Source organism: Somniosus microcephalus, chromosome 27, assembly GCF_052327205.1.
Source record: "Somniosus microcephalus isolate GS21.2 chromosome 27, FLI_Smic_1.0, whole genome shotgun sequence".
Lineage (NCBI taxonomy): Eukaryota > Metazoa > Chordata > Chondrichthyes > Squaliformes > Somniosidae > Somniosus > Somniosus microcephalus.
In genome coordinates this window covers 40,691,739-40,719,083 of record NC_141013.1, presented here as the reverse complement: position 1 = coordinate 40,719,083, position 27,345 = coordinate 40,691,739, and the positions used below count along the sequence as shown (strand labels likewise).

General features: G+C 47.3%; 1 protein-coding gene across 1 annotated transcript in view; it reads left to right on the top strand.

The window, feature by feature from the left end:
• The window catches only part of il16 (interleukin 16), a 171,479-nt gene that overhangs the window by 119,767 nt on the left and 24,367 nt on the right, over nucleotides 1–27,345 (top strand). The window contains exons 16-19 of the mRNA XM_085968872.1: nucleotides 1,359–1,861; nucleotides 8,696–8,837; nucleotides 9,456–10,971; nucleotides 15,751–15,937. Of these exons, the coding sequence (XP_085824998.1) occupies nucleotides 1,359–1,861; nucleotides 8,696–8,837; nucleotides 9,456–10,971; nucleotides 15,751–15,937 (2,348 nt within the window). The remainder of the gene's footprint in view (nucleotides 1–1,358; nucleotides 1,862–8,695; nucleotides 8,838–9,455; nucleotides 10,972–15,750; nucleotides 15,938–27,345) is intronic.

The following is a 27,345-nucleotide window of genomic DNA, read 5'->3' as shown; positions in this document are numbered from 1 at the left end:
AAGCCATTTAGGACTGAGATGAAGAGGAATTTCTTCACCCAGAGCGTGGTGAACCTGTGGAATTCTCTACCACAGAAGACAGTTGAGGCCAATTCATTAAATATATTCAAGAAGGAGTTAGATATATTTCTTAAGGCTAAGGGGATCAAGGGATATGGGGAGAAAGCAGGGACAGGGTACTGAATTTGGATGATCAGCCATGATCGCATTGAATGGCGGAGCAGGCTTGAGGTGCCGAATAGCCTACTCCTGCTCCTATCTTCTAGGTTTCTATGTATTCTCTTGTCTCCCTGGGGTGCCACTATTCCCATTCCCAATATGCTAACCGGGTCACTTAGCATTGCCAAGTTGAGATGTGAGGTTCCTCACGCTGGATCCCTAACACACTGGATCGGAATGCTGCCGTACATTTCATTCACCAGCTCAGATTCTAGGGTGCTTGAGCATTCCCTGTTTATGAGGTTAGCCATTAGTATGAACTTTCTGATCTCACATAGAAACATAGAAACATAGAAGATAGGAGCAGGAGTAGGCCATTCGGCCCTTCGAGCCTGCTCCGCCATTCAACGAGATCATGGCTGATCATCCAAACCCTAGCACCCGGTCCCTACACCGACAGCCATCCCACACAAGCCCTATCCCCGTAACCCCGTAACCCCACGTATTTAACCTCCCTAACACTAAGGGCCAATTTTTATCATGGCCAATCAACCTAACCCGCACATCTTTGGACTGTGGGAGGAAACCAGAGCACCCGGAGGAAACCCACGCAAACACGGGGAGAATGTGCAAACTCCACACAGACAGTCACCCGAGGCCGGATTTGAACCCGGGTCCCTGGCGCTGTGAGGCAACAGTGCTAACCACTATGCCACCGTGCCACCGTCACACCCTTCCTTCTCTCTTTATAGAGTAACCTTTCCTCCTTTTTGCTTTGATGGTCTATGGTAAACCCTATAATTATCCTCCATACTACATACTTCCAGCAAGAGCATCTCATTGGAAAGCCAAATGATCTGCCCCCTTTACCTCCTTAACATATTGGGTAACTCCTCCTTTCCTGTCTAGTCTGTCCTCTGGGACACTCTAAACCCATGTGTGCTGTGCTCATCGCCATTATTATCAGTTAACGATGCTTCTGAGATTCCGGAAATCAGCCACCGCAACTGAAATAATGAAGTAAATTAGACAGGTTGGATATCATAAAGTGTTCAGTGCTCAGTATCCCCACGTTCCTGGCATTAATTCCTGTGCACACATCTAGAAGAGAGGCTGACAATTTTAGCGAGTATTGTGAGTTTATTTTAGATGCTTCCATGATAATGGGGCTTCACTAAGATTTGTAACTTTTTTTTAAGGCCTAAGGAAAAACGAAGCCTGCTGGCACCGAAAGCAAACGTGGGAAAAATGCACAGACAGAAGTTTCATGAAAAAAGCTCAGAAGCCAATGACTCGTTCCAGTAGTGACAGCAGTTACTTTAGCAGTGCAGCCACGAACACTGGCACCATCTTCTACATAAACCATAGCAAAGGCCTTCAGGCAGAAATACCTGGCTCCGATGGTCACATGGACACACAGACTGACACGGTTGGTTTGCCATCGGAAAATGGGCCAGAACAACCGGCCCACCTCAATGGGGATTGTTATTTAGTTAAAATTAACGGTCAGGAGCTCGATAAGCACGCAACAGAAATGACTGGCAGAAACGTTACTGATTCAAAGAGGATTCGTCCACCAACTCCACCACCGAGGACTTTGAGCAGCCAGAACGGCCAGCAAAAAGATCGGTTTACCACAGAAGTGAATAGAGATGTACAGATGCAGAGAAAGGATGAACAATCCCAGGCTGGTCACTCTCAGGTGAGACAAGATCCAAACAGGTTTACAACTGCAACACGTGCAGGGATTCATGGAATGGGCCTAATGATGAGACTTCATATGGTTTCACCAAATGATCAGTGGTGAACTTCGGCCAAGAGATCATGCTAAACAAGAGGTTCGATCCTTCTCTGCAGCAAGAGAGGGAAAGTGCAAAGTAAATCCTTAATTCTTACAGGGTCGTTCCTGTCAGTTGGTATAATCAGAGGGTTGGAACAAGGTAACTTGCTGTCACTCTCAGCTCAGGTACGGTGTATGATGCTGAGGGAGTCTTAAAGAAGATAGAAGAAAATAAAAGAAAAATGAGGCAAATAGTAGCTTTAATAGCAAACAGACCGACAGACCCCCCATGAGAATGTGGTTTGAGTTGCCAGCCCTGAGCGGACTCGGGAACGAATGTGATTGTACACATGGACCTCCTGTTGGCCAATGTGGAAAAACTGTGGAGAATATCGGAGCTCCCTCTTTCCCACTGGTCCAGTTGGGGGAGGACAATACCAAGATTGGAACGCAACAGGGACAGAGCGCAAAAAGGAAATAAATTCTTTTGGGAAAAACAAGAAAACCAACCACCATCCCGTCACTCTCCTTTTCACCTCATTTTCTCTTCCCATCACCAACGTTTTGTTCCCTTTTTTGTGCCATTCTCTCTTCGTGTCTTAGCAGCTGTGGTCGAAACTCTCATTCTTTTCTTTCTGTTCCACAGTTCTGCTCTAATTCTTTATTTAATGCCTAAACCTTCTTTGTGGTAGCCAGATGCTCACTCCTGGCCCCATGAAGGAAAGTAAAAAAAAAACTTACCTTGAGCAACCTCTTCTGTTTTCAATCCTCTCCTCTTCACCTGGCGGAAAGACCACAGCGGTTTCTCCATCAAGACGGAGTTAATACAGTGGTCGGGGTCTGATTACATCATCAGACCCTATGCCTGGAGGCTCCAGGGCAATACCGGAGGGTTGCCCATCTCTCAGCATCCCGACTGAGCTGTGAGAGTAGGCCTCCGGGCGGGAATGAGGTCTGTGAATTCCGGCGTCAATGCTCTCTCAGTCCGCTGCCCAATCATATCGAAACCAGTCACGAGAGCCTTATGTCGGATGTGACTGAAAGGCTTAGAGACATTGCTGATCGTGGGAGAGTTTAATACTGGCGCTGGCTCCCAACAGTGACAAAATGTCCTACCGCTAGTGCTGAATTCCCTCAGCCTCCTCCGCACAAAACTAAATGATAAATGATAACTAAATAAGTAACACTGATATATTCTATCAGTTCCAGTTTACTAGCACAACACAATAAATTTCTCTATTTATGAAGTCTCACTCAAATTTGTCAGATGCAGTACCCGGGTAACCTTCAGCTATGTTTCAGCAGCCCTCTGTGTGGTTATGAAGCTGTGCTCAGAGTAATAGGGCCTTTGCACCAAATAATTTTGCTGCACTAGTTCCGATATATTTATGAAAACTGAGAAGCAGAGTGGCAGCATGGGGCCTTCGTGTGGGAGGCTGTTGTACTGATTGATGTGGTTTAAGTAAACTGAACAATGACTGAAATCAGATAATTTATAATGGCAGCGATGAAGTGTTGCAAGCTGCGTGCAGTGTATTCCTTGCGATGTGACACTGCCTTCCGGCACAAAATAAATTCTCATCTCTCTGTTTTAGTGCATGAGACTCGTCTTCGGTTTGAGAAATGTATTACAGGAAACTTTCGATTAACCGGCCCCTAAATAACCGGAAATGTCGGTTAACCGGCAAAATTCAGGAGTAGGTTCAGGTAACTTTTATTACTTTTTTTTACTCCATTTGTTGCTGTGCAAGGGTGTGGCTGCAGCTGTTGCTAAGCTACAGAGACGCTTGCAACTTGTGCCCATTGTTCTGAAGCTGTTGCTAAGCAACAGGGTTTGTTGCTTTATACGGAGCTGTCAGCTCTCCGTATCTTTTACTATAGCGTTCGGTTATCTGGAATTTTTGATGAACCGGCACCACGTCGGTCCTGTCCGTGCCGGATAAAAAAAAGTTTCCTGTATATAATCATAAATGAACATAGAATCGTGCAACACAGAAGGAGGCCATTCGACCCATTGTGTCTGTGCCGGCTCTTTGAAAGAGTCCCACTCCCCTGCTCTTTCCCCAGAACCCTGCAAATTTCTCCTTTTCAAGTATTTATCCAATTCTCTTTTGAATGTTACTATTGAATCTGCTTCAACCGCCCTATCAGGCAGCGCATTCCAGATCACAACAACTCGGGCTCCGATTGGTTACGCTGATTTCCATTTGTTTTCGATGGTTTATCTGATCCAGCGTGTGGTAATGAGGCTGGCAGGAAATTTTGACGTAAGTACCGGTCCGCAAGTTTCGGCATGTCTTTCAATTTACGCCAACCCAGAAAATTCTGGGTCCAAGGTGTGTAATATCCTGAATCCTTGTAACAAGAGAGGAAGACTTGCATTTAAATAGCGCCTTTCACGACCTCAGGATGCCCCAAAGCGCTTTACAGCCAATGAAGTACTTTTGAAGTGCAGTCACTGTTGTAATGTGGGAAACACGGCAGCCAATTTGTGCACAGCAAGCTCCCACAAACAGCAATGTGATAATGACCAGATATAGGAAACTTTCTGGTATCCGGCACGGACGGGACCGACGTGTTGCTGGTTCATCAACAATTCCGGATAACCGAACACTATAGTAAAAGATACGGAGCTCAGAGCTCCGTATAAAGCAACAAACCCTGACAGCTTCAAAACAATCGGCACAAGTTGCAAGCGTCTCTGTAGCTTAGCAACAGCTTCAGCTACACCCTTGCACAGCAACAAATGGAGTAAAAAAAAGTAATAAAAGTTACCTGAACCGACTCCTGAATTTTGCCGGTGGATAGATCGTTCCAGTTATTTAGGGGCCGGTTAATCGAAAGTTTCCTGTAATCTGTTATTTTAGTGCTGTTGGTTAACAGCTAAATATTACCCAGGACACCGGGGAGAACTCCCCAGCTCTTCTTCAAAATAGTGCCGTGGGATCTTTTGCGTCCACCTGAGAGAGCAGACGGGGCCTCGGTTTAACATCTCATCTGAAAGACGGCACCTCCGACAGTGCAGCTCTCCCTCAGCACTGCACTGGAGCGTCAGCCTAGCTTTATGTGCTCAAGTCTTTGGAGTGGAGACTTGAACCCACAACCTTCTGACTCAGAGGCGAGGGTGCTGCCCACTGACACCTTACTAAGACAGGATACCTGCTTCATGGAATCCAGAAATGTTTAGTTGACAGTCCAAGTTAGCTAACTGTGATATATGCAGTTTGAGGAAGTAGCATAGAAACATAGAAACATAGAAGATAGGAGCAGGAGTAGGCCATTCGGCCCTTCGAGCCTGCTCCGCCATTCAATGAGATCATGGCTGATCATCCAAATTCAGTACCCTGTCCCTGCCTTCTCCCCATATCCCTTGATCCCTTTAGCCTTAAGAAATATATCCAACTCTTTTTTGAATATATTTAATGAACTGGCCTCCACCGCCCTCTGTGGCAGAGAATTCCACAGGTTCACCACTCTCTGGGTGAAGAAATTCCTCCTCATTTCAGTCCTAAATGGCTTACCCCTTATCCTTAGACTATGACCCCTGGTTCTGGACTCCCCGGCCATCAGAAACATCCTTTCTGCATCTAGTCTGTCCAGGCCTGACAGAATTTTATAGGTTTCGATGAGATCCCCTCTCAATCTTCTAAACTCCAGTGAGTATAAGCCCAATCGACACAATCTCTCCTCATACGTCATTCCTGCCATCCCAGGTATCAGCCTGGTGAATCTTCGCTGCACTCCTTCCATGGCAAGAACGTCCTTCCTCAGGTAAGGCGACCAAAACTGCACACAGTACTCAAGGTGCGGTCTCACCAAGGCCCTGTACAACTGTAGCAAGACATCCTTGTTCCTGTACTCGAACCCTCTTGCTACGAAGGCCAACATACCATTTGCCTTCTTAACCGCCTGCTGCACCTGCATGCTTACCTTCAGCGACTGGTGCACAAGAACACCCAGGTCTCTTTGCACTTCCCCTTCTCCCAATCTATTGCCATTCAAATAATAATCTGCCTTCCTGTTTTTGCCACCAAAGTGGATAACCTCACATTTATCCACATTATAGTGCATTTGCCATGTTTCTGCCCAATCACCCAATCTGTCCAGATCGTACTGGAGTTTCACGACATCCTCCTCACAGCTTACCCTCCCACCCAGCTTTGTGTCGTCTGCAAATTTGGAGATATTACATCCAATTCCCTCGTCCAGATCATTAATATATATTGTGAACAGCTGGGGTCCTAGGACCGATCCTTGCGGTACCCCACTAGTCACTGCCTGCCACTCGTAAAATGACCCGTTTATTCCAACTCTTTGCTTTCTGTCCGCCAACCAGTTCTCTATCCAAGTCAATACCTTGCCCCCAATCCCATGTGCCTTAATTTTGCACGCTAATCTCTTATGTAGGACATTATCGAAAGCCTTCTGAAAGTCCAAATACACCACATCCACTGGTTCTCCCTTATCTATTTTACCAGTTACATCCTCAAAAAATTCCAGTAGATTAGTCAAGCATGATTTACCTTTTGTAAATCCATGTTGACTTTGTCCGATCCTGTCACTGCTTACCAAGTGCTCTGCTATTACATCTTTTATAATAGATTCTAGCATTTTCCCCACTACTGATGTCAGGCTTACCAGTCTATAATTCCCCGCTTTTTCTCGACCACCTTTTTTGAATAGTGGGGTAACATTAGCTACCCTCCAATCCATGGGTCCTGTTCCAGAGTCTATCGAGTTCTGGAAGATGACCAGTAATGCATCTACTATTTCTTGGGCCACTTCCTTAAGTACCCTGGGATGTAGATTATCAGGCCCTGGGGATTTATCGGCCTTTAGTCCCATCAATTTTCCTAACACCATTTCCCTACAAATACTGATTTCTTTCAGTTCCACCCTTTCATCAGGCTCTATGTTCCCCGGCATCTCTGGGAGGTTATTTGTGTCCTCCTTTGTGAAGACAGAACCAAAGTATGAATTTAGTTGGTCTGCCATTTCTTTGTTTCCCATTATAAATTCCCCTGATTCTGACTGTAAGGGACCTACGCTTGACTTCACCAATCTTTTTCTCTTCACATATCTATAAAAGCTTTTACAGTCAAATTTGCTGGAGTTCTTTGAGGAAGTAACATATAGGGTGGATAAAGGGGAACCAGTGGACGTAGTGTATTTAGACTTCCAAAAGGCATTTGACAAGGTGCCATACAAAAGATTATTGCTTAAGATAAAAAATCACGGGATTGGGGGTAATATTCTGGCATGGATAGAGGATTGGCTATCTAACAGAAGGCAGAGAGTTGGGATAAATGGTTCATTCTCAGGCTGGCAACAGTAACTAGTGGTGTTCCGCAGGGGTCAGTGCTGGGCCCCTAACTCTTTTCAATCTATATTAACGATTTGAAGGAGGGGACCAAGTGTAACATATCAAAGTTTGCAGATGATACTAAGATGGGGGGGAAAGTAGTGAGTGAGGAGGACATAAAAAACCTTCAAGGGGACATAGACAGGCTAAGTAAGTGGGCAGAGAATTGGCAGATGAAATACAATACTGGAAAGTGTGAGGTTATGCACTTTGGCAGGAAAAATCGTAGAGCAAGTTATTATCTTAATGGCAAGAAACTGGAAAGTACTGAAGTACAAAGGGATCTGGGGGTCCTGGTGCACGAAACTCAAAAGGTTAGTATGCAGGTGCAGCAAGTGATTAAGAAGGCCAATGGAATGTTGGCTTTCACTGCTAGGGGGATAGAATATAAAAATAGGGAGGTATTGCTTCAGTTGTACAAGGTATTGGTGAGACCGCACCTGGAATACTGCGTACAGTTTTGGTGTCCATACTTAAGAAAGGACATACTTGCTCTTGAGTCAGTACAAAGAAGGTTCACTCGGTTAATCCCGGGGATGAGGGGATGGACATATGAGGAGAGGTTGAGTAGATTGGGACTCTACTCATTGGAGTTCAGAAGAATGAGAGGCGATCTTATTGAAACATATAAGATTGTGAAGGGGCTTGATCGGGTGGATGCGGGGAAGATGTTCCCGATGATGGGTGAAACTAGAACTAGGGGGCATAGTCTTAGAATAAGGGGCTGCTCTTTCAAAACTGAGATGAGGAGGAACTACTTCACTCAGAGGGTGGTAGGTCCATGGAATATGCTGCCCCAAAAAGCTGTAGAAGCTACATCATTACATAAATTTAAAACAGAAATAGACAGTTTCCTAGAAGTAAAGGGAATTAAGGGTTACGGGGAGCGGGCAGGAATTTGGACATGAGTCTAGGTTCAGATCGGTCATGGCCCTGTGGGTAGCGGAGCGGGCCCAGGGGCCGTGTAGCCTGATCCTGCTCCTATTTCGTGTGTCTAATTCTGTTAGATTCAGGAGATGGTTCTGTGATAGTGGATTGGCGGTTAGGATCAGATCAGCCATGATCTTATTGAATGGCGGAGCAGGCTCGAGGGGCCGATTGGCCTACTCCTGCTCCTATTTCTTATGTTCTTATGATTTGGCAGGGTCAACATGGTTTCATGAAAGGGAAATCGTGTTTGACAAATTTATTAGTTCTTTGAGGATGTAGCTAGTAGGGTACATAAAGGGGAACCGGTGCATGCATAGCTCAGTCCTAATGAAATCACTAGCCGAATGATTTCTATCAACTACCTACTCTGTGGATGATAATCTAACACCTTAATCGCTAAGGCGAAGGGGCAGGTTTATAGCCTACTGTACCTTTGAAATTAGGGTTTCCTGTTTGTTTCACAGGAAGTAAGGAACCTGCAGCCACAAGAGGATGAAGCAGTTTCCATTCACAGCGACTTCTTCACCCCAATACCTCCTGCAGACCTCGATCAGCGTTTACATGTCCCTGATTCCTACCAGCTTGAATTAAGAGGAGCAAATGAAGGTATGTTTTCACTTGAAACAACGGGGCCATTAGGTGGGAGGGGGCTGGGGAGGCACAATGCTTGTTTTTGAATGTCTAAATTTTAAACGGGTAAAGTTATTAAACTTCAGAGAGCAGAAAAAAAAATGATTTCACACGAATCTTATCAAGGAACTGTAGCAGGTCACAGGAAACAGAAAAGAACTTAACTGGTCGGAAACTTCTTAATAAGTGGCAACACTTAAATATTCGTGTTAAAAATGTTAGTGTTAAATGAGATGAACGATTTGTGGCCAGTGTGGTGTTGCATTTCACCTTTCTGTGTTCCGATTAGACCCTGACATTGCAAGCTACATATTTTAACTAAATTAAACGCATCAGAATTTTAAACTGCTATGGTTTGACTTTGGATGGAAAGGCAGTTGTTACTCTTTCTCTTGTGGTTGCCTCTGAGATTCTGAATGTAAATGAGCGCCCCCGCCCCGCGCGTGGATTTTGCACACTGGCCAAATTTAAAGGGGCGCTACACGAACATTTGCATCAGTTTTGCTGGGCTCGGTTCTAAGCTTGCAGCGTTGCGCAATGTGAAATGATCAGTTTTTGAGCGAGGTTGTTAATTGATTGCTTTTTGCAATGCAGCAAACTGCCCAGTGACTGCAAGGCCTCTGCTGAGAAGACAGGCGTGTGTGGATCCATTCTGTGAGGGTGAGAAACAGGAAGTCTGTGCTAGAACTGCTGAGGACACAGAAAACCTCCGAACAAGAGCTATTTTTCGAATGATCGCAGTCTCGGGGGGTGAAGCAGCCCCTAACGTGATGGCGGAGCACCAGTCTGCTGCAGAATCACAGGGACTTTCTACCCAGTCCTCACTCCCTGAACTGACAGAAAATCAGGACGTGGCAGTGAGCCAACACAGTCTGTGTGTCAATGGACACTCCGACGGAGGTGCTCCTGTTGACAACTGCAACTCAACCTCCACTGTTTCTAAATCTATCGCTTCACATGAAAATAAGACAAGAGAGACGTTATCTTCTCCGAAGGATTTGGAAGGGGTAGCATGCCCGGAAGACCTAAAACGAACTGACATATCAGTAGAAGGAAGCTGTTGTGTTCTCGCCTCACCTTCTCAGCCGAAAGGACCCAGTCATGGCCAAATGGTGACACAGCCCATCGAAAACCCTGCAGTACAGGCAAGAGCAAAGCTCTTTGCATCTGAAACCGGTAAGAATCGGGCTTCTCTGAGGCTTTGTCCCACAGATGATTTACAGCTGAAAGCAGAGGGCGATGTCACGAACAGGACGTCCGATGAAAAGACAAATGTGAAGAAAGGGCCACCTGTAGCTCCCAAGCCAGTGTGGTCCCGCCAAAGTCTGAAAGCCTCAAAGAGCGGGATGCAGGCCGATGACACTACGACGAAGAGCACCAAGGAAAGGGGCCTCGCTGCGCCTAGAGGTTTAGCTCCACGAGTCCAATCCATAAGACAGAAGATCCATTCTTTTGAAACGTTCTCTAGTCCGGATACTCTGGACAAAGGGAACAGAAAGGACACTTGCTCACAGCCTCCGGTCTCTGGTAAAACCGTGGAAAGAACGGTCTCGGCGCCGAGCGGGGACCGAGATTCAAAAGTAAGGCCTTTATCTCCAGTCGCTTTCAAGCAGCCTCCTGACAATGGGAAAGTTGTGCCCATAGCCCAGAAGCTGGTTAATGAGGTGCCGCCAGCCGGCCAAGCTGCCAAGCCTGCCTCAATATCTAGTCCCAGGAGAAGTAATAGTGCAAGTAGTGAACTATCCACCTCACTGTCGAGTTCTTCACAGACACCATCACAGGTGGTAAAATCACCTGGGCTGCGAACCAGAAGCTTCCCACTGGCCACCAGTTCCTCATATGAAGTTCGTGAAGTAAAAGCATTGAGAGAAGGACTACTCTCAGCCAGCAGTGACAAGATCCATACCATCAGCAGCCAAGTGTCATACGCTCTGATGAAAGGTGTACTTGCATTTCCCCAGTCACCGGGATCTTGGTGTGGAAGCCCGTGGAACACACGCCCTGCGTCTCCTTACACTCCGTCCGATGAGGACATGTTCTGGGATGATAGGTCCCCATTGTCGTCACCGACAGTTAACAACTGTCAACTGGAAAAAGGCTTCTCTCTCAGGTAGGACATGTGAATAACTTAACAATGTTGGAGGACACAGGCGCATTATTTTGTTCTTTGGCCTAAATTGAAAGCTGGCCTCTGCCACCACAGCCCTGTGACGTCCACTAGTAGGTGCCCAAGAGCAGCAGGGAGCCAATTCATGCTCCTGGTGTTCTCTCCTTCCCTCTGAGGAAGGCTAATTGAGATTGAGTGGCAAATCATGGGCCATAATCTGCTTCCCTCCCTGCCCACTGTGCAGCACAATAAAACCTTTTATTGCTGATATGTATCGAATGTAATTCATTTTATAGATAGCATATCACCACTGTTTACATGGGCACAGTAGCCTAGTGGTTATGTTACTGGGCTAGTAATCCAGAGGCCTGGACTAATGATCCGGAGACATGAGTTGAAATCCCACCACAGCAACTGGGGAATTTAAATTCAAATAATTAATTAAATAATCTGGAATAAAAAAGCTAGTATCATAAATGGTGATCATGAAACTATCGGATTGTCGTAAAAACCCACCTGGTTCTTTTAGGGAAGGAAATCTGCCGCCCTTACCCGGTCTGGCCGATATGTGACTCCAGACCCACAGCAATGTGGTTGACTCTTAACCGCCCTCTGAAATGGCCGAGCGAGTCACTCAGTTGTATTCAAGAAGGTGGCTCACCTCCACCTTCTCGAGGACAATTAGGGATGGGCAATAAATGCTGGCCTTGTCGGTGACATCTACATCCCGTGAATGAATTAAAAAAATACATAAATATCCATTCGCACCATTAAAAAAAAATGTTTATTTACAAAATCATTGATGCGAACGGTATAAATGGCACTTTAGTTTTCGGAGGCAGATGCTTGTAACGTCAAGCCTCATCCTGGGAGCACGTAATCTAGGCTGGCGTTCCAGTGCAGTATCGAGGGAGTTCTGTATTGTCAAAAGTGTCACCCTTTGGATGTGATGTCAAATTGAGACTCTGCTCTGGTTTCTCAAACATATATTAAAGCTCAAATTCAGGGAGGTTGTGTTGCTAATGCGGAGTCTTCTTGGACAGGAGAGTGGGGTGGAGAATAGGGGCTATAGTGTTACAGTACTATCAACGACTCATGCTCCTGTCTGGTGAGGCTCTGCTCTGGAAGTGCAGACTCACTGAAGTTTCCCTTAAATATTCCACGAATAAAGGCCGGGACTTTTCCCAGTGTCTTTGGCCAACATTGATCCCTCAACCAACACCAACAAGCATTCAGTTTGCTGATCGATCACCTCATTGCTAGTTGTAGATCTTGATGGAGACAAAATTGTCACATTTGTCTCCAAGAAAGAAAAGAAATGAATGAATTTATATAACACGTTTCAAGACCGCAGGATGTCCTAAAGTCCTTTACAGCCAAAGAAGTACTTTTGAAGTGTAGTGACTGTTGTAATGTAGGGCAATGCAGCAGCCAGTTTTCACACTGCAAAGTCTGACAAACAGCAATGAGGTAAATGATTAGGTAATCTGTTTTTAAGTGTTGGTTGAGTGATAAATATTAACCAGGACACCATTAGAACTCCAATGCTCTTCTTCAAATAGTGCCATGGGATCTTTTACATCCACCAGAAAGGATAGATGAGGCCTCGGTTTAACGCCTCATCTGAAAGACGGCACCTCGAACAGTGCAGCACTCCCTCAGTACTGCACTGGGGTGTCAGCTGAGATTATGGACTAAAGTCTTTGGAGTGTGGCTTGAACCCACATCCCTCTGACTCAGAGTTGTGAGAGCTACCACTGTTGCCAAGGCTGGCACTAAAACAAATGACTGTATTTATTTAAGTATTTACGTCTGAAACGCTGCTCAGGTCCTGTGGTCACATGATGGGGAGGGCCCCTAATTTAAATGAAACTTGTGGGTTTAATGAGTCTTGCACACAGATGGTGCACAGGCTACCAACACACAAGCCACGAATGCCATTGTATTATCAGCCCCATTATCTGATTACTGCATTGCTCACGCCCTCCCTTAAATCACAGGGCAGGAAACTCACGCATACTTGGGAACCTGTAATGTGAATGAGTTAGAGCTCAGTGGGCCCTGTAATGTGGATGAGTTAGTTCTGTACGGGGCCCTGTAATGTGGATGAGTTAGTTCTGTACGGGGCCCTGTAATGTTAATGAGTTAGTTCTGTACGAGGCCCTGTAATGTGGATGAGTTAGTTCTGTACGGGGCCCTGTAATGTGGATGAGTTAGTTCTGTACGGGGCCCTGTAATGTGGATGAGATAGTTCTGTACGGGGCCCTGTAATGTGGATGAGTTAGTTCTGTACGGGGCCCTGTAATGTTAATGAGTTAGTTCTGTACGAGGCCCTGTAATGTGGATGAGTTAGTTCTGTACGGGGCCCTGTAATGTGGATGAGTTAGTTCTGTACGAGGCCCTGTAATGTGGATGAGTTAGTTCTGTACGGGGCCCTGTAATGTTAATGAGATAGTTCTGTACAGGGCCCTGTAATGTGGATGAGATAGTTCTGTACGGGGCCCTGTAATGTGGATGAGATAGTTCTGTACGGGGCCCTGTAATGTGGATGAGATAGTTCTGTACGGGGCCCTGTAATGTGGATGAGATAGTTCTGTACGGGGCCCTGTAATGTGGATGAGTTAGAGCTCAGTGGGCCCTGTAATGTGGATGAGTTAGTTCTGTACGAGGCCCTGTAATGTGGATGAGTTAGTTCTGTACGGGGCCCTGTAATGTGGATGAGATAGTTCTGTACGGGGCCCTGTAATGTGGATGAGATAGTTCTGTACGGGGCCCTGTAATGTGGATGAGATAGTTCTGTACGGGGCCCTGTAATGTGGATGAGTTAGTTCTGTACGGGGCCCTGTAATGTTAATGAGATAGTTCTGTACAGGGCCCTGTAATGTGGATGAGTTAGTTCTGTACGGGGCCCTGTAATGTGGATGAGTTAGTTCTGTACGGGGCCCTGTAATGTTAATGAGTTAGTTCTGTACGAGGCCCTGTAATGTGGATGAGATAGTTCTGTACGGGGCCCTGTAATGTGGATGAGTTAGTTCTGTACGGGGCCCTGTAATGTTAATGAGTTAGTTCTGTACGAGGCCCTGTAATGTGGATGAGTTAGTTCTGTACGGGGCCCTGTAATGTGGATGAGTTAGTTCTGTACGAGGCCCTGTAATGTGGATGAGTTAGTTCTGTACGGGGCCCTGTAATGTGGATGAGATAGTTCTGTACGGGGCCCTGTAATGTGGATGAGATAGTTCTGTACGGGGCCCTGTAATGTGGATGAGATAGTTCTGTACGGGGCCCTGTAATGTGGATGAGTTAGAGCTCAGTGGGCCCTGTAATGTGGATGAGTTAGTTCTGTACGAGGCCCTGTAATGTGGATGAGTTAGTTCTGTACGGGGCCCTGTAATGTGGATGAGATAGTTCTGTACGGGGCCCTGTAATGTGGATGAGATAGTTCTGTACGGGGCCCTGTAATGTGGATGAGATAGTTCTGTACGGGGCCCTGTAATGTGGATGAGTTAGTTCTGTACGGGGCCCTGTAATGTTAATGAGATAGTTCTGTACAGGGCCCTGTAATGTGGATGAGTTAGTTCTGTACGGGGCCCTGTAATGTTAATGAGATAGTTCTGTACGGGGCCCTGTAATGTGGATGAGTTAGTTCTGTACGGGGCCCTGTAATGTGAATGAGTTAGTTCTGTACGGGGCCCTGTAATGTGAATCATTTAAGAGCAGTGGGTTGCACTAATGGGCATAAATATGAATTTTGCTCCACAGCCTAAATGGAAAACCTTTATTTTGCATTTCTAGAAGAGATTTGACCCTGAAATGAGCGTCCAACCACATATCCGTAGCATAACAAAGACCGCCTACTTACATCGCTCATCTCCGCCCTTGCCTCAGCTCATCCGTTGCTGAAACCCTCATCTATGCCTTTGTTACCTCTAGACTTGACTATTCCAACACACTCCTGGCTGGCCTCCCACATTCCACCCTACGTAAACTTGAGGTCATCCAAAACTCGGCTACCGGTGTCTTAACTCGCACCAAGTCCCGTTCGCCCATCACCCCTGTGCTCACTGACCTACATTGGCTCCCGGTTAAGCAGCGCCTCAATTTCAAAACTCTCATCCTTGTTTTCAAATCCCTCCATGGCCTCTGTAATCTCCTTCAGCCCCACAACGTCCCCCCCCAACCCCCGAGATATCTGCGCTCCTCTAATTCTGCCCTCTTGAGGGTCCCCGATTATAATCGCTCAACCTTTGGTGGCCGTGCCTTCTGTTGCCTGGGCCCTAAGCTCTGGAATTCCCTGCCTAAACCTGTCCGCCTCACTACCTCGCTTTCCTCCTTTAAGACGCTCCTTAAAACCTACCTCTTTGACCAAGCTTTTGATCACCTGCCCTAAGTTAATCTTATGTGGATTGTGTCAAATTTTTTTGTCTTAAAATACTCCTGCGCAGTGTCTTGGGACGTTTTACTACGTTAAAGGTGCTATATAAATACAAGTTGTTGTTGTTGAGATTGTCCTAGGAAGTGGACAAATATACCCTGAGGTAGATCACTTATGGCTAGGACCGTCATACCTCTTTCCTCACTCCAAATGGGCCTGATTCCTCGATGGTAACATTTGCACACCAATGATGAGTGTGCACTGTCCTCACTCCTGGCTGAAGAGAAAATCAAATAAATCTAATTTGGTTTTATAAGCTTTTGTTTACTCACTGAGATTCACATAAAAGCTTGTGTCGATTTCGTGCATTGATGAACTTTCGCTACAATGAAGGTGTAATCCTGTTCTAGTCTTGCAGAGTTAAGGGTCTGCACTATCAATCTGGCAGATGAAAACCGGAAGGAAGATGGTAAAAAGGAATGCTCCTCATCGTTATCCTCCTGTGTCTCTGCCCAGTCGGTTATGTCCTTGATTCCTGTAGAAGAACTGGAGAAACTGATAGAGGAAGTGAAGAGTCTGGATGAGGAAACCTTAAAGGTTAGAACATGAAGGAATGAATGCATTGCCATAGCACATAAATTACACTGACCAGAGGCCACGCTCTGTCACTTTAAGAATAAATATTAAAGGGCCCTTGGCAACAGAAATGTGGGATTTATAAACTAATGGTCTGATTCGGAGACTCCATAATTGCAATGTAATGCAAATCAGTGACAGTCTTTGCAATAATGCTGTTGCTTTGATGAGTTTTATTGATGCGATCTCCATCTAGAGACTGGGCTGGATTTTCATTCAGCAGTCGGGAAGGAGGCGGGACTACAACTTTCGGGTTTTAGTCCCGCCTACATCGACGTCCGGCCAATCCACGCGATTTTCCCTTGATTGACCTTGTTGAGCCCGCCCAGCGGGGTCAGCAGGCCAATTAAGGGCCACCCAGCAACAGGTGACGTCACAGACTGAAATTTCATCTGTCAAGAGCTTTTGACAAATGAAATATCAGCGTTTCACAGCTGTTTGAAGCTGTCAAACACTGACAGTCTTACTTCTAACCTGAGTCCTTCTCCACAGACTCAGTTAGAACTCTCTCCTGCACAGAAAGCTGCAGGCTGTCACTTTTGACAGTTCGCAGCCATTCTGCTTTCAGTGCCGGCTGAGTGATGGACTCCCGAAACCTAGAGGAAGAAAGGCTGTAAAGGTAAGTACAGGTAATTTAAACTTCTTTACACACTTTAGACACACCAAACACACTTACCTTTGCACTCATGCACCCATCACTCACCTGAATACCGACATCGCGACCCCTCCAAGTCCTTCAACCCGACGGCCCGCCTGTTCTAACCTGGCGTGGTTTGGAGCCGTCGGGAATCCCACACGACACCCCTCAAAATAGGGATTAGGCTAAAAACTGTCTGTTAACTACCTGTTAACAGGCAGCTAATTGGCACTAATCCCTTCCCGCCTTGGGTCGGCGGGTCCCAGTGCGGGGCGCGTACCCGCCTCCTTTGAAACTTACGTGGAGGCGAGTTTTGGTCGGGATGGTGTCGGGACCCCCGAATTTGGGATTTTAGCCCCCCGCACGCCTAAAAGCCCGCCTCACGGCACACTGAAAATCGAGGCCGCGTATCTGTTGCCATATCCCTATTCCTACCCTCAGCAATAGAGTAGCAGTACTTCACAAACATTTTCATACCTTGGTTTAAGTGTATATGTTGATTTATATTACACATAAGGGGTATTATTGTGAAGCTCCTCACTTGTGGCGGAGTCTTGCTAAATAGGAGGACGGGTCACGGAAGTTGCACTATAATGTTGTAGATCTATCTCCAACTTACGTCTAAGGCTCCACTTTGGGAGCAGTGTCACATAATTACTCCTATAGTGAAAACCCAGAGCCCCTCTCATGCAGCTTCTTATCTACAATGTGAAACCTCCATATTCATTTTATAGGCTAATAGTTTTTATCTAATTATATGTATTGATGAACAAACAAAATGGTAAGATGTGCGGGGAGGACTAACCTCATTTTCTGCACGGAATGGGTTTTTTGTACCTCTGACATCATTTATTCTCTCGTGCTAATTCCAAAGCACTTGCTGATTGACCCAGATACAGCACTAATTCACCATTTCCCACTATGCAGCTAGCTGTGAAATTACAGGAAACAATTACCGCTGTGTCATTTCCTCTGTCAAAGAAGAGCTTATGAAATCAACACACTTAAAATCACTGAAAAGTCAGGAGTGCTGTGAATTATTCACGTGGGCCTTCGCGCATGATTCTCTGAACCGTGCTCCCATTGGTGAGGCTCGGGGCTTGGTGTGAAGCCTTGTAACATTTACACTGTAGGCTTTTCATTGGTGGCGTCAAATTTCATTACAGCAAAAAAAAAAACTTTTCTTGGATACATTTGGCAAAAGCAAATTGCAGGATATGGGAACTTGTTTGTAGGATGGGGGTCAGTGTCTGCAGGATGGGGTAGTGTCTGTAGGATGGGGTTAGTGTCTGTAAGATGGGGTTAGTGTCTGAAGGGTGGGGTTAGTGTCTGTAAGATGGGGTTGTGTCTGTAGGGTGGGGTTAGTGTCTGTAAGATGGGGTTGTTGTCTGTAGGATGGGGTTAGTGTCTGTAGGATGGGGTTACTGTCTGTAAGATGGGGTTAGTGTCTGTAGGATGGGGTTAGTGTCTGTAGGATGGGGGTCAGTGTCTGCAGGATGGGGTAGTGTCTGTAGGGTGGGGTTAGTGTCTGTAAGATGGGGTTAGTGTCTGTAGGGTGGGGTTAGTGTCTGTAAGATGGGGTTAGTGTCTGTAGGATGGGGTTAGTGTCTGTAGGATGGGGTCAGTGTCTGCAGGATGGGGTAGTGTCTGTAGGATGGGGTTAGTGTCTGTAAGATGGGGTTAGTGTCTGTAGGATGAGGTAAATGTCTGTAGGATGGGGGTTAGTGTCTGTAGGATGGGGTTAGTGTCTGTAGGATGGGGTTAGTGTCTGTAGGATGGGGTCAGTGTCTGCAGGATGGGGTAGTGTGTGTAGGGTGGGGTTAGTGTCTGTAAGATGGGGTTAGTGTCTATAAGATGGGGTTAGTGTCTGTAAGATGGGGTTAGTGTCTGTAGGATGAGGTAAATGTCTGTAGGATGGGGTTAGTGTCTGTAGGATGGGGTCAGTGTCTGCAGGATGGGGTAGTGTCTGTAGGATGGGGTTAGTGTCTGTAAGATGGGGTTAGTGTCTGTAGGATGGGGTTAGTGTCTGTAGGATGGGGTTAGTGTCTGTAAGATGGGGTTAGTGTCTGTAGGATGAGGTAAATGTCTGTAGGATGGGGTTAGTGTCTGTAGGATGGAGTTAGTGTCTGTAGGATGGGGTTAGTGTCTGTAGGATGGGGTTAGTGTCTGTAGGATGGGGTAAATGTCTGTAGGATGGGGGGTTAGTGTCTGTAGGATGGGGGTAAGTGTCTGTAGGATGGGGTTAGTGTCTGTAGGATGGGGTTAGAGTCTGGAAGATGGGGTTAGTGTCTGTAGGATGGGGTTAGTGTCTGTAGGATGGGGTTAATGTCTGTAGGATGGGGTGTTAGTGTCTGTAGGATGGGGGTTAGTGTCTGTAAGATGGGGTTAGTGTCTGCAGGATGGGGTAAATGTCTGTAGGATGGGGTTAGTGTCTGTAGGATGGGGTTAGTGTCTGTAGGATGGGGTTAGTGTATGCAGGATGGGGGTTAGTGTCTGTAAGATGGGGTTAGTGTCTGTAGGATGGGGGTTAGTGTCTGTAGGATGGGGTTAGTGTCTGTAGGATGGGGTAAATGTCTGTAGGATGGGGTTAGTGTCTGTAGGATGGGGATAGTGTCTGGAGGATGGGGTTAGTGTCTGTAGGATGGGGGTAATGTCTGTAGGATGGGGGGTTAGTGTCTGTAGGATGGGGGTTAGTGTCTGTAAGATGGGGTTAGTGTATGTAGGATGGGGGTTAGTGTCTGTAAGATGGGGTTAGTGTCTGTAGGATGGGGGTTAGTGTCTGTAGGATGGGGTTAGTGTCTGTAGGATGGGGTTAGTGTCTGTAGGATGGGGTTAGTGTCTGTAGGATGGGGTTAATGTCTGTAGGATGGGGGGTTAGTGTCTGTAGGATGGGGGTTAGTGTCTGTAAGATGGGGTTAGTGTCTGTAGGATGGGGTTAGTGTCTGTCGGATGGGGGTGAGTGACTGTAGGATGGGGGTGAGTGTCTGTAGGGTGGGGCTAGTGTCTGTAGGATGGGGTTATTGTCTGTAGGATGGGGGTTAGTGGCTGTAGGATGGGGGTCAGTGTCTGTAGGATGGGGTTTAGTGTCTGTAGGATGGGGGTTAATGTTTGTAGGATGGGTTAGTGTTCATAGGATGGGATTAATGTCTGTCGGATGGGGTTAATGTCTGTAGGATGGGGTTAGTGTCTGTAGGATGGGGGTTAGTGTCTGTAGGATGGGGTTAGTGTCTGTAGGATGGGGTTAGTGTCTGTAAGATGGGGTTAGTGTCTGTAGGATGGGGTTGGTGTCTGTAGGATGGGGGTTAGTGTCTGTAGGATGGGGTTAGTGTCTGTAAGATGGGGTTAGTGTCTGTAGGATGGGGGTTAGTGCCTGTAGGATGGGGGTTAGTGTCTGTAGGATGGGGTTAGTGTCTTTCGGATGGGGTTAGTGTCTGTAGGATGGGGTTAGTGTCTGTAGGATGGGGTTAATGTCTATAGGATGGGGGGTTAGTGTCTGTAGGATGGGGGTTAGTGTCTGTAAGATGGGGTTAGTGTCTGTCGGATGGGGTAAATGTCTGTAGGATGGGGTTAGTGTCTGTAGGATGGGGATAGTGTCTGGAGGATGGGGTTAGTGTCTGTAGGATGGGGGTAATGTCTGTAGGATGGGGGGTTAGTGTCTGTAGGATGGGGGTTAGTGTCTGTAAGATGGGGTTAGTGTCTGTAAGATGGGGTTAGTGTCTGTAGGATGGGGGTCAGTGTCTGTAGGATGGGGTTAGTGTCTGTAGGATGGGGTTAGTGTCTGTAGGATGGGGTTAGTGTCTGTAGGATGGGGTTAATATCTGTAGGATGGGGGTTAGTGTCTGTAGGATGGGGGTGAGTGTCTGTAAGATGGGGTTAGTGTCTGTAGGATGGGGTTAGTGTCTGTAGGATGGGGGTGAGTGACTGTAGGATGGGGGTGAGTGTCTGTAGGGTGGGGCTAGTGTCTGTAGGATGGGGTTAGTGTCTGTAGGATGGGGGTTAGTGTCTGCAGGATGGGGGTCAGTGTCTGTAGGATGGGGCTTAGTGTCTGTAGGATGGGGGTTAATGTTTGTAGGATGGGGTTAGTGTTCATAGGATGGGATTAATGTCTGTAGGATGGGGTTAATGTCTGTAGGATGGGGTTAGTGTCTGTAGGATGGGGGTTAGTGTCTGTAGGATGGGGTTAGTGTCTGTAGGATGGGGTTAGTGTCTGTAAGATGGGGTTAGTGTCTGTAGGATGGGGTTAGTGTCTGTAGGATGGGGTTGGTGTCTGTAGGATGGGGGTTAGTGCCTGTAGGATGGGGGTTAGTGTCTGTAGGATGGGGTTAGTGTCTTTCGGATGGGGTTAGTGTCTGTAGGATGGGGTTAGTGTCTGTAGGATGGGGTTAATGTCTGTAGGATGGGGGGTTAGTGTCTGTAGGATGGGGGTTAGTGTCTGTAGGGTGGGGTTAATGTCTGTAGGATGGGGTTAATGTCTGTAGGATGGGGTTAGTGTCTGTAGGATGGGGGTTAGTGTCTGTAGGATGGGGTTAGTGTCTGTAGGATGGGGTTAGTGTCTGTAAGATGGGGTTAGTGTCTGTAGGATGGGGTTAGTGTCTGTAGGATGGGGTTGGTGTCTGTAGGATGGGGGTTAGTGTCTGTAGGATGGGGTTAGTGTCTGTAAGATGGGGTTAGTGTCTGTAGGATGGGGGTTAGTGCCTGTAGGATGGGGGTTAGTGTCTGTAGGATGGGGTTAGTGTCTTTCGGATGGGGTTAGTGTCTGTAGGATGGGGTTCGTGTCTGTAGGATGGGGTTAATGTCTATAGGATGGGGGGTTAGTGTCTGTAGGATGGGGGTTAGTGTCTGTAGGATGGGGTTAGTGTCTGTAGGATGGGGTAAATGTCTGTAGGATGGGGTTAGTGTCTGTAGGATGGGGATAGTGTCTGGAGGATGGGGTTAGTGTCTGTAGGATGGGGGTAATGTCTGTAGGATGGGGGGTTAGTGTCTGTAGGATGGGGGTTAGTGTCTGTAAGATGGGGTTAGTGTCTGTAAGATGGGGTTAGTGTCTGTAGGATGGGGGTTAGTGTCTGTAGGATGTGGTTAGTGTCTGTAGGATGGGGTTAGTGTCTGTAGGATGGGGTTAATGTCTGTAGGATGGTGTTAATGTCTGTCGGATGGGGGGTTAGTGTCTGTAGGATGGGGGTTAGTGTCTGTAAGATGGGGTTAGTGTCTGTAGGATGGGGTTAGTGTCTGTAGGATGGGGGTGAGTGACTGTAGGATGGGGGTGAGTGTCTGTAGGGTGGGGCTAGTTTCTGTAGGATGGGGTTAGTGTCTGTAGGATGGGGGTTAGTGTCTGTAGGATGGCGGTCAGTGTCTGTAGGATGGGGGTTAATGTTTGTAGGATGGGGTTAGTGTTCATAGGATGGGATTAATGTCTGTAGGATGGGGTTAATGTCTGTAGGATGGGGTTAGTGTCTGTAGGATGGGGGTTAGTGTCTGTAGGATGGGGTTAGTGTCTGTAGGATGGGGTTAGTGTCTGTAAGATGGGGTTAGTGTCTGTAGGATGGGGTTAGTGTCTGTAGGATGGGGTTGGTGTCTGTAGGATGGGGGTTAGTGCCTGTAGGATGGGGGTTAGTGTCTGTAGGATGGGGTTAGTGTCTTTCGGATGGGGTTAGTGTCTGTAGGATGGGGTTAGTGTCTGTAGGATGGGGTTAATGTCTGTAGGATGGGGGGTTAGTGTCTGTAGGATGGGGGTTAGTGTCTGTAGGGTGGGGTTAGTGTCTGTAGGATGGGGTTAATGTCTGTAGGATGGGGTTAGTGTCTGTAGGATGGGGTTAGTGTCTGTAGGATGGGGTTAGTGTCTGTACAATGGGGTAAATGTCTGTAGGATGGGGTTAGTGTCTGTAGGATGGGATTAATGTCTGTAGGATGGGGGGTTGCTGTCTGTAGGATGGGGGGTTAGTGTCTGTAGGATAGGGGTTAGTATCTGTAAGATGGGGTTAGTGTATGAAGGATGGGGGTTAGTGTCTGTAAGATGGGGTTAGTGTCTGTAGGATGGGGGTTAGTGTCCGTAGGATGGGGGTTAGTGTCTGTAGGATGGGATTAGTGTCTGTAGGGTGGGATTAGTGTCTGTAGGATGGGGTTAGTGTCTGTAGGATGGGGTTAATGTCTGTAGGATGGGGTTAGTGTCTGTCGGATGGGGTTAGTGTCTGTAGGATGGAGTTAGTGTCTGTAGGATGGGGTTAGTGTCTGTAGGATGGGGGTTAGTGTCTGTAGGATGGGGGTTATTGTCTGTAGGATGGGGTTAGTGTCTGTAGGATGGGGTTAGTGTCTGTAGGGTGGGGTTAGTGTTTGTAGGATGGGGTTAGTGTCTGTAGGGTGGGTGTTAGTGTCTGTAGGATGGGGTGTTAGTGTCTGTAGGATGGGGTTAGTGCCTGTAGGATGGGGTTAGTGTCTGCAGGATGGGGTTAGTGTCTGTAGGATGGGGTTGTGTCTGGAAGATGGGGTTTCGTGTCTGTAGGATGGGGTTAGTGTCTGGAAGATGGGGTTAGTGTCTGTAGGATGGGGTTAATGTCTGTAGGATGGGGTTAGTGTCTGTAGGATGGGGGTTAGTGTCTGTAGGATGGGGTTAGTGTCTGTAGGATGGGGTTATTGTCTGTAGGATGGGGGGTCAGTGTCTGTAGGATGGGGTTAGTGTCTGTAGGATGGGGTTAGTGTCTGTAGGATGGGGTTAGTGTTTGTAGGATGGGTTAATGTCTGTAGGATGGGGTCACTGTCTGTAGGATGGGGTTAGTGACTGCAGGATGGGGGTTAGTGTCTGTAGGATGGGGGTTAGTGTCTGTAGGATGGGGTTAGTGTCTGTAGGATGGAGTTAGTGTCTGTAGGATGGGGGTTAGTGTCTGTAGGATGGGGTTAGTGTCTGTAGGATGGGGTTAGTGTCTGTAGGGTGGGGGTTAGTGTCTGTAGGTCTGTAGGATGGGAGTTAGTGTGCGTAGGATGGAGTTAGTGTCTGTAGGATGGGGTTAGTGTCTGTAGGATGGAGTTAGTGTCTGTAGGATGGGGTTAGTGTCTGTAGGATGGGGGTTAGTGTCTGTAGGATGGGGTTAGTGTCTGTAGAATGGGGGTTAGTGTCTGTAGGATGGGGTTAGTGTCTGTAGGATGGGGTTAATGTCTGTAGGATGGGGGTAGTGTCTGTAGGATGGGGTTAGTGTCTGTAGGATGGGCGTTAGTGTCTGTAGGATGGGGGTTAGTGTCTGTAGGATGGGGGTTAGTGTCTGTAGGATGGGGTTAGTGTCTGTAGGATGGGGGTTAGTGTCTGTAGGATGGGGGTCAGTGTCTGTAGGATGGGGGTTAGTGTCTGTAGGATGGGGTTAGTGTTCATAGGATGGTGTTAATGTCTGTAGGATGGGGTTAGTGTCTGTCGGATGGGGTTAGTGTCTGTAGGATGGGGTTAGTGTCTGTACGATGGGCGTTCGTGTCTGTAGGATGGGGTTAGTGTCTGTAGGATGGGGTTAGTGTCTGTAGGATGGGGTTAGTGTCTGTAGGATGGGGTTAGTGTCTGTACGATGGGCGTTCGTGTCTGTAGGATGGTGTTAGTGTCTGTAGGATGGGTGTTAGTGTCTGTAGGATGGGGGGTTAGTGTCTATAGGATGGCGTTAGTGTCTGGAAGATGGGGTTAATGTCTGTAGGATGGGGTTAGTGTCTGTAGGATGGGGTTAGTGTCTGTAGGATGGGGTTAGTGTCTGTAGGATGGGGTTAGTGTCTGTAGGATGGGGTTAGTGTCTGTAGGATGGGGTAAATGTCTGTAGGATGGGGGGTTAGTGTCTGTCGGATGGGGTTAATGTCTGTAAGATGGGGTGTTAGTGTCTGTAGGATGGGGGTTAGTGTCTGTAAGATGGGGTTTGTGTCTGTAGGATGGGGTAAATGTCTGTAGGATGGGGTTAGTGTCTGTAGGATTGGGATAGTGTCTGGAGGATTGGGTTAGTGTCTGTAGGATGGGGATAATGTCTGTAGGATGGGGGGTTAGTGTCTGTAGGATGGGGGTTAGTGTCTGTAAGATGGGGTTAGTGTATGCAGGATGGGGGTTAGTGTCTGTAAGATGGGGTTAGTGTCTGTAGGATGGGGGTTAGTGTCTGTAGGATGGGGTTAGTGTCTGTAGGATGGGTTTAGTGTCTGTAGGATGGGTTTAGTGTCTGTACGATGGGGTTAGTGTCTGTAGGATGGGGTTAATGTCTGTAGGATGGGGGGTTAGTGTCTGTAGGATGGGGGTTAGTGTCTGTAGAATGGGGTTAGTGTCTGTAGGATGGGGTAAATGTCTGTAGGATGGGGTTAGTGTCTGTAGGATGGGGATAGTGTCTGGAGGATGGGGGGTTAGTGTCTGTAGGATGGGGGTTAGTGTCTGTAAGATGGGGTTAGTGTATGTAGGATGGGGGTTAGTGTCTGTAAGATGGGGTTAGTGTCTGTAGGATGGGGGTTAGTGTCTGTAGGATGGGGTTAGTGTCTGTAGGATGGGGTTAGTGTCTGTAGGATGGGGTTAGTGTCTGTAGGATGGGGTTAATGTCTGTAGGATTGGGGGTTAGTGTCTGTAGGATGGGGGTTAGTGTCTGTAAGATGGGGTTAGTGTCTGTAGGATGCGGTTAGTGGCTGTAGGATGGGGGTGAGTGACTGTCGGATGGGGGTGAGTGTCTGCAGGGTGGGGCTAGTGTCTGTAGGATGGGGGTTAGTGTCTGTAGGATGGGGGTTAGTTTCTGTAGGATGGGCGTTAGTGTCTGTAGGATGGGGCTGGTGTCTGTAGGATGGGGTTAGTGTCTGTAGGATGGGGGTTAGTGTCCGTAGGATGGGGGTCAGTGTCTGTAGGATGGGGCTTAGTGTCTGTAGGATGGGGGTTAATGTTTGTAGGATGGGGTTGGTGTTCATAGGATGGGGTTAATGTCTGTAGGATGGGGTTAATGTCTGTAGGATGCGGTTAGTGTCTGTAGGATGGGGGTTAATGTCTGTAGGATGGGGTTAGTGTCTGTAGGATGGGGTTAGTGTCTGTAAGATGGGGTTAGTGTCTATAGGATGGGGTTAGTGTCTGTAGGATGGGGTTGGTGTCTGTAGGATGGGGGTTCGTGTCTGTAGGATGGGGTTAGTGTCTGCAAGATGGGGTTAGTGTCTGTAGGATGGGGGTTAGTGTCTGTAGGATTGGGGTTACTGTCTGTAGGATGGGGTTAGTGTCTGTAGAATGGGGTTAATGTCTGTAGGATGGGGGGTTAGTGTCTGTAGGATGGGGGTTAGTGTCTGTAGGGTGGGGTTAGTGTCTGTAGGATGGGGTTAATGTCTGTAGGATGGGGTTAGTGTCTGTAGGATGGGGTTAGTGTCTGTAGGATGGGGTTTGTGTCTGTAGAATGGGGAAATGTCTGTAGGATGGGGTGAGTGTCTGTAGGATGGGGTTAATGTCTGTAGGATGGGGGGTTACTGTCTGTAGGATAGGGGGTTAGTGTCTGTAGGATGGGGGTTAGTGTCTGTAAGATGGGGTTAGTGTATGTAGGATGGGGGTTAGTGTCTGTAAGATGGGGTTAGTGTCTGTAGGATGGCGGTTAGTGTCTGTAGGATGGGGGTTAGTGTCTGTAGGATGGGATTAGTGTCTGTAGGATGGGATTAGTGTCTGTTGGATGGGGTTAGTGTCTGTCGGATGGGGTTAGTGTCTGTAGGATGGGGTTAATGTCTGTAGGATGGGGGTTAGTGTCTGTAAGATGGGGTTAGTGTCTGTAGGATGGGGTTAGTGTCTGTAGGATGGGGGTGAGTGACTGTAGGATGGGGGTGAGTGTCTGTAGGGTGGGGTTAGTGTCTGTAGGATGGGGTTAATGTCTGTAGGATGGGGTTAGTGTCTGTAGGATGGGGTTAGTGTCTGTAGAATGGGGAAATGTCTGTAGGATGGGGTGAGTGCCTGTAGGATGGGGTTAATGTCTGTTGGATGGGGGGTTACTCCCATTCCTACTGGGGGAGGAGAGAAGCTGTGTAACACTGGCGGCACACTATGTTACAGCTTGCCATGAACAGAGGGACAACCAGTAAACTAAGACAAGAGTATATATAAACAAGGCGAAAATATATTTATAAACTCAGGGATATACCTGTTTATACACTGTATGAATGGAACCGCGTTTATGTGTTCAACCATAAATGTATTTTGATGCTTTGGCAACATAAGATGTACCTTATCATGCCAATAAAGCGATTTGTATTATTGTATTATTATTGTACTGTCTGTAGGATAGGGGGTTAGTGTCTGTAGGATGGGGGTTAGTGTCTGTAAGATGGGGTTAGTGTATGTAGGATGGGGGTTAGTGTCTGTAGGATGGGATTAGTGTCTGTAGGATGGGATTAGTGTCTGTAGGATGGGGTTAGTGTCTGTCGGATGGGGGTTAGTGTCTGTAAGATGGGGTTAGTGTCTGTAGGATGGGGTTAGTGTCTGTAGGATGGGGGTGAGTGACTGTAGGATGGGGGTGAGTGTCTGTAGGGTGGGGTTAGTGTCTGTAGGATGGGGTTAATGTCTGTAGGATGGGGGTGAGTGTCTGTAGGGTGGGGTTAGTGTCTGTAGGATGGGGTTAATGTCTGTAGGATTGGGCTTAGTGTCTGTAGGATGTGGGTTAGTATCTGTAGGATGGGGTTAGTGTCTGTAGGATGGGGTTAGTGTCTGTAGGATGGGGGTTAGTGTCTGTAGGATGGTGTTAGTGTCTGCAGGATGGGGTTAGAGTCTCTAGGATGGGGGTTA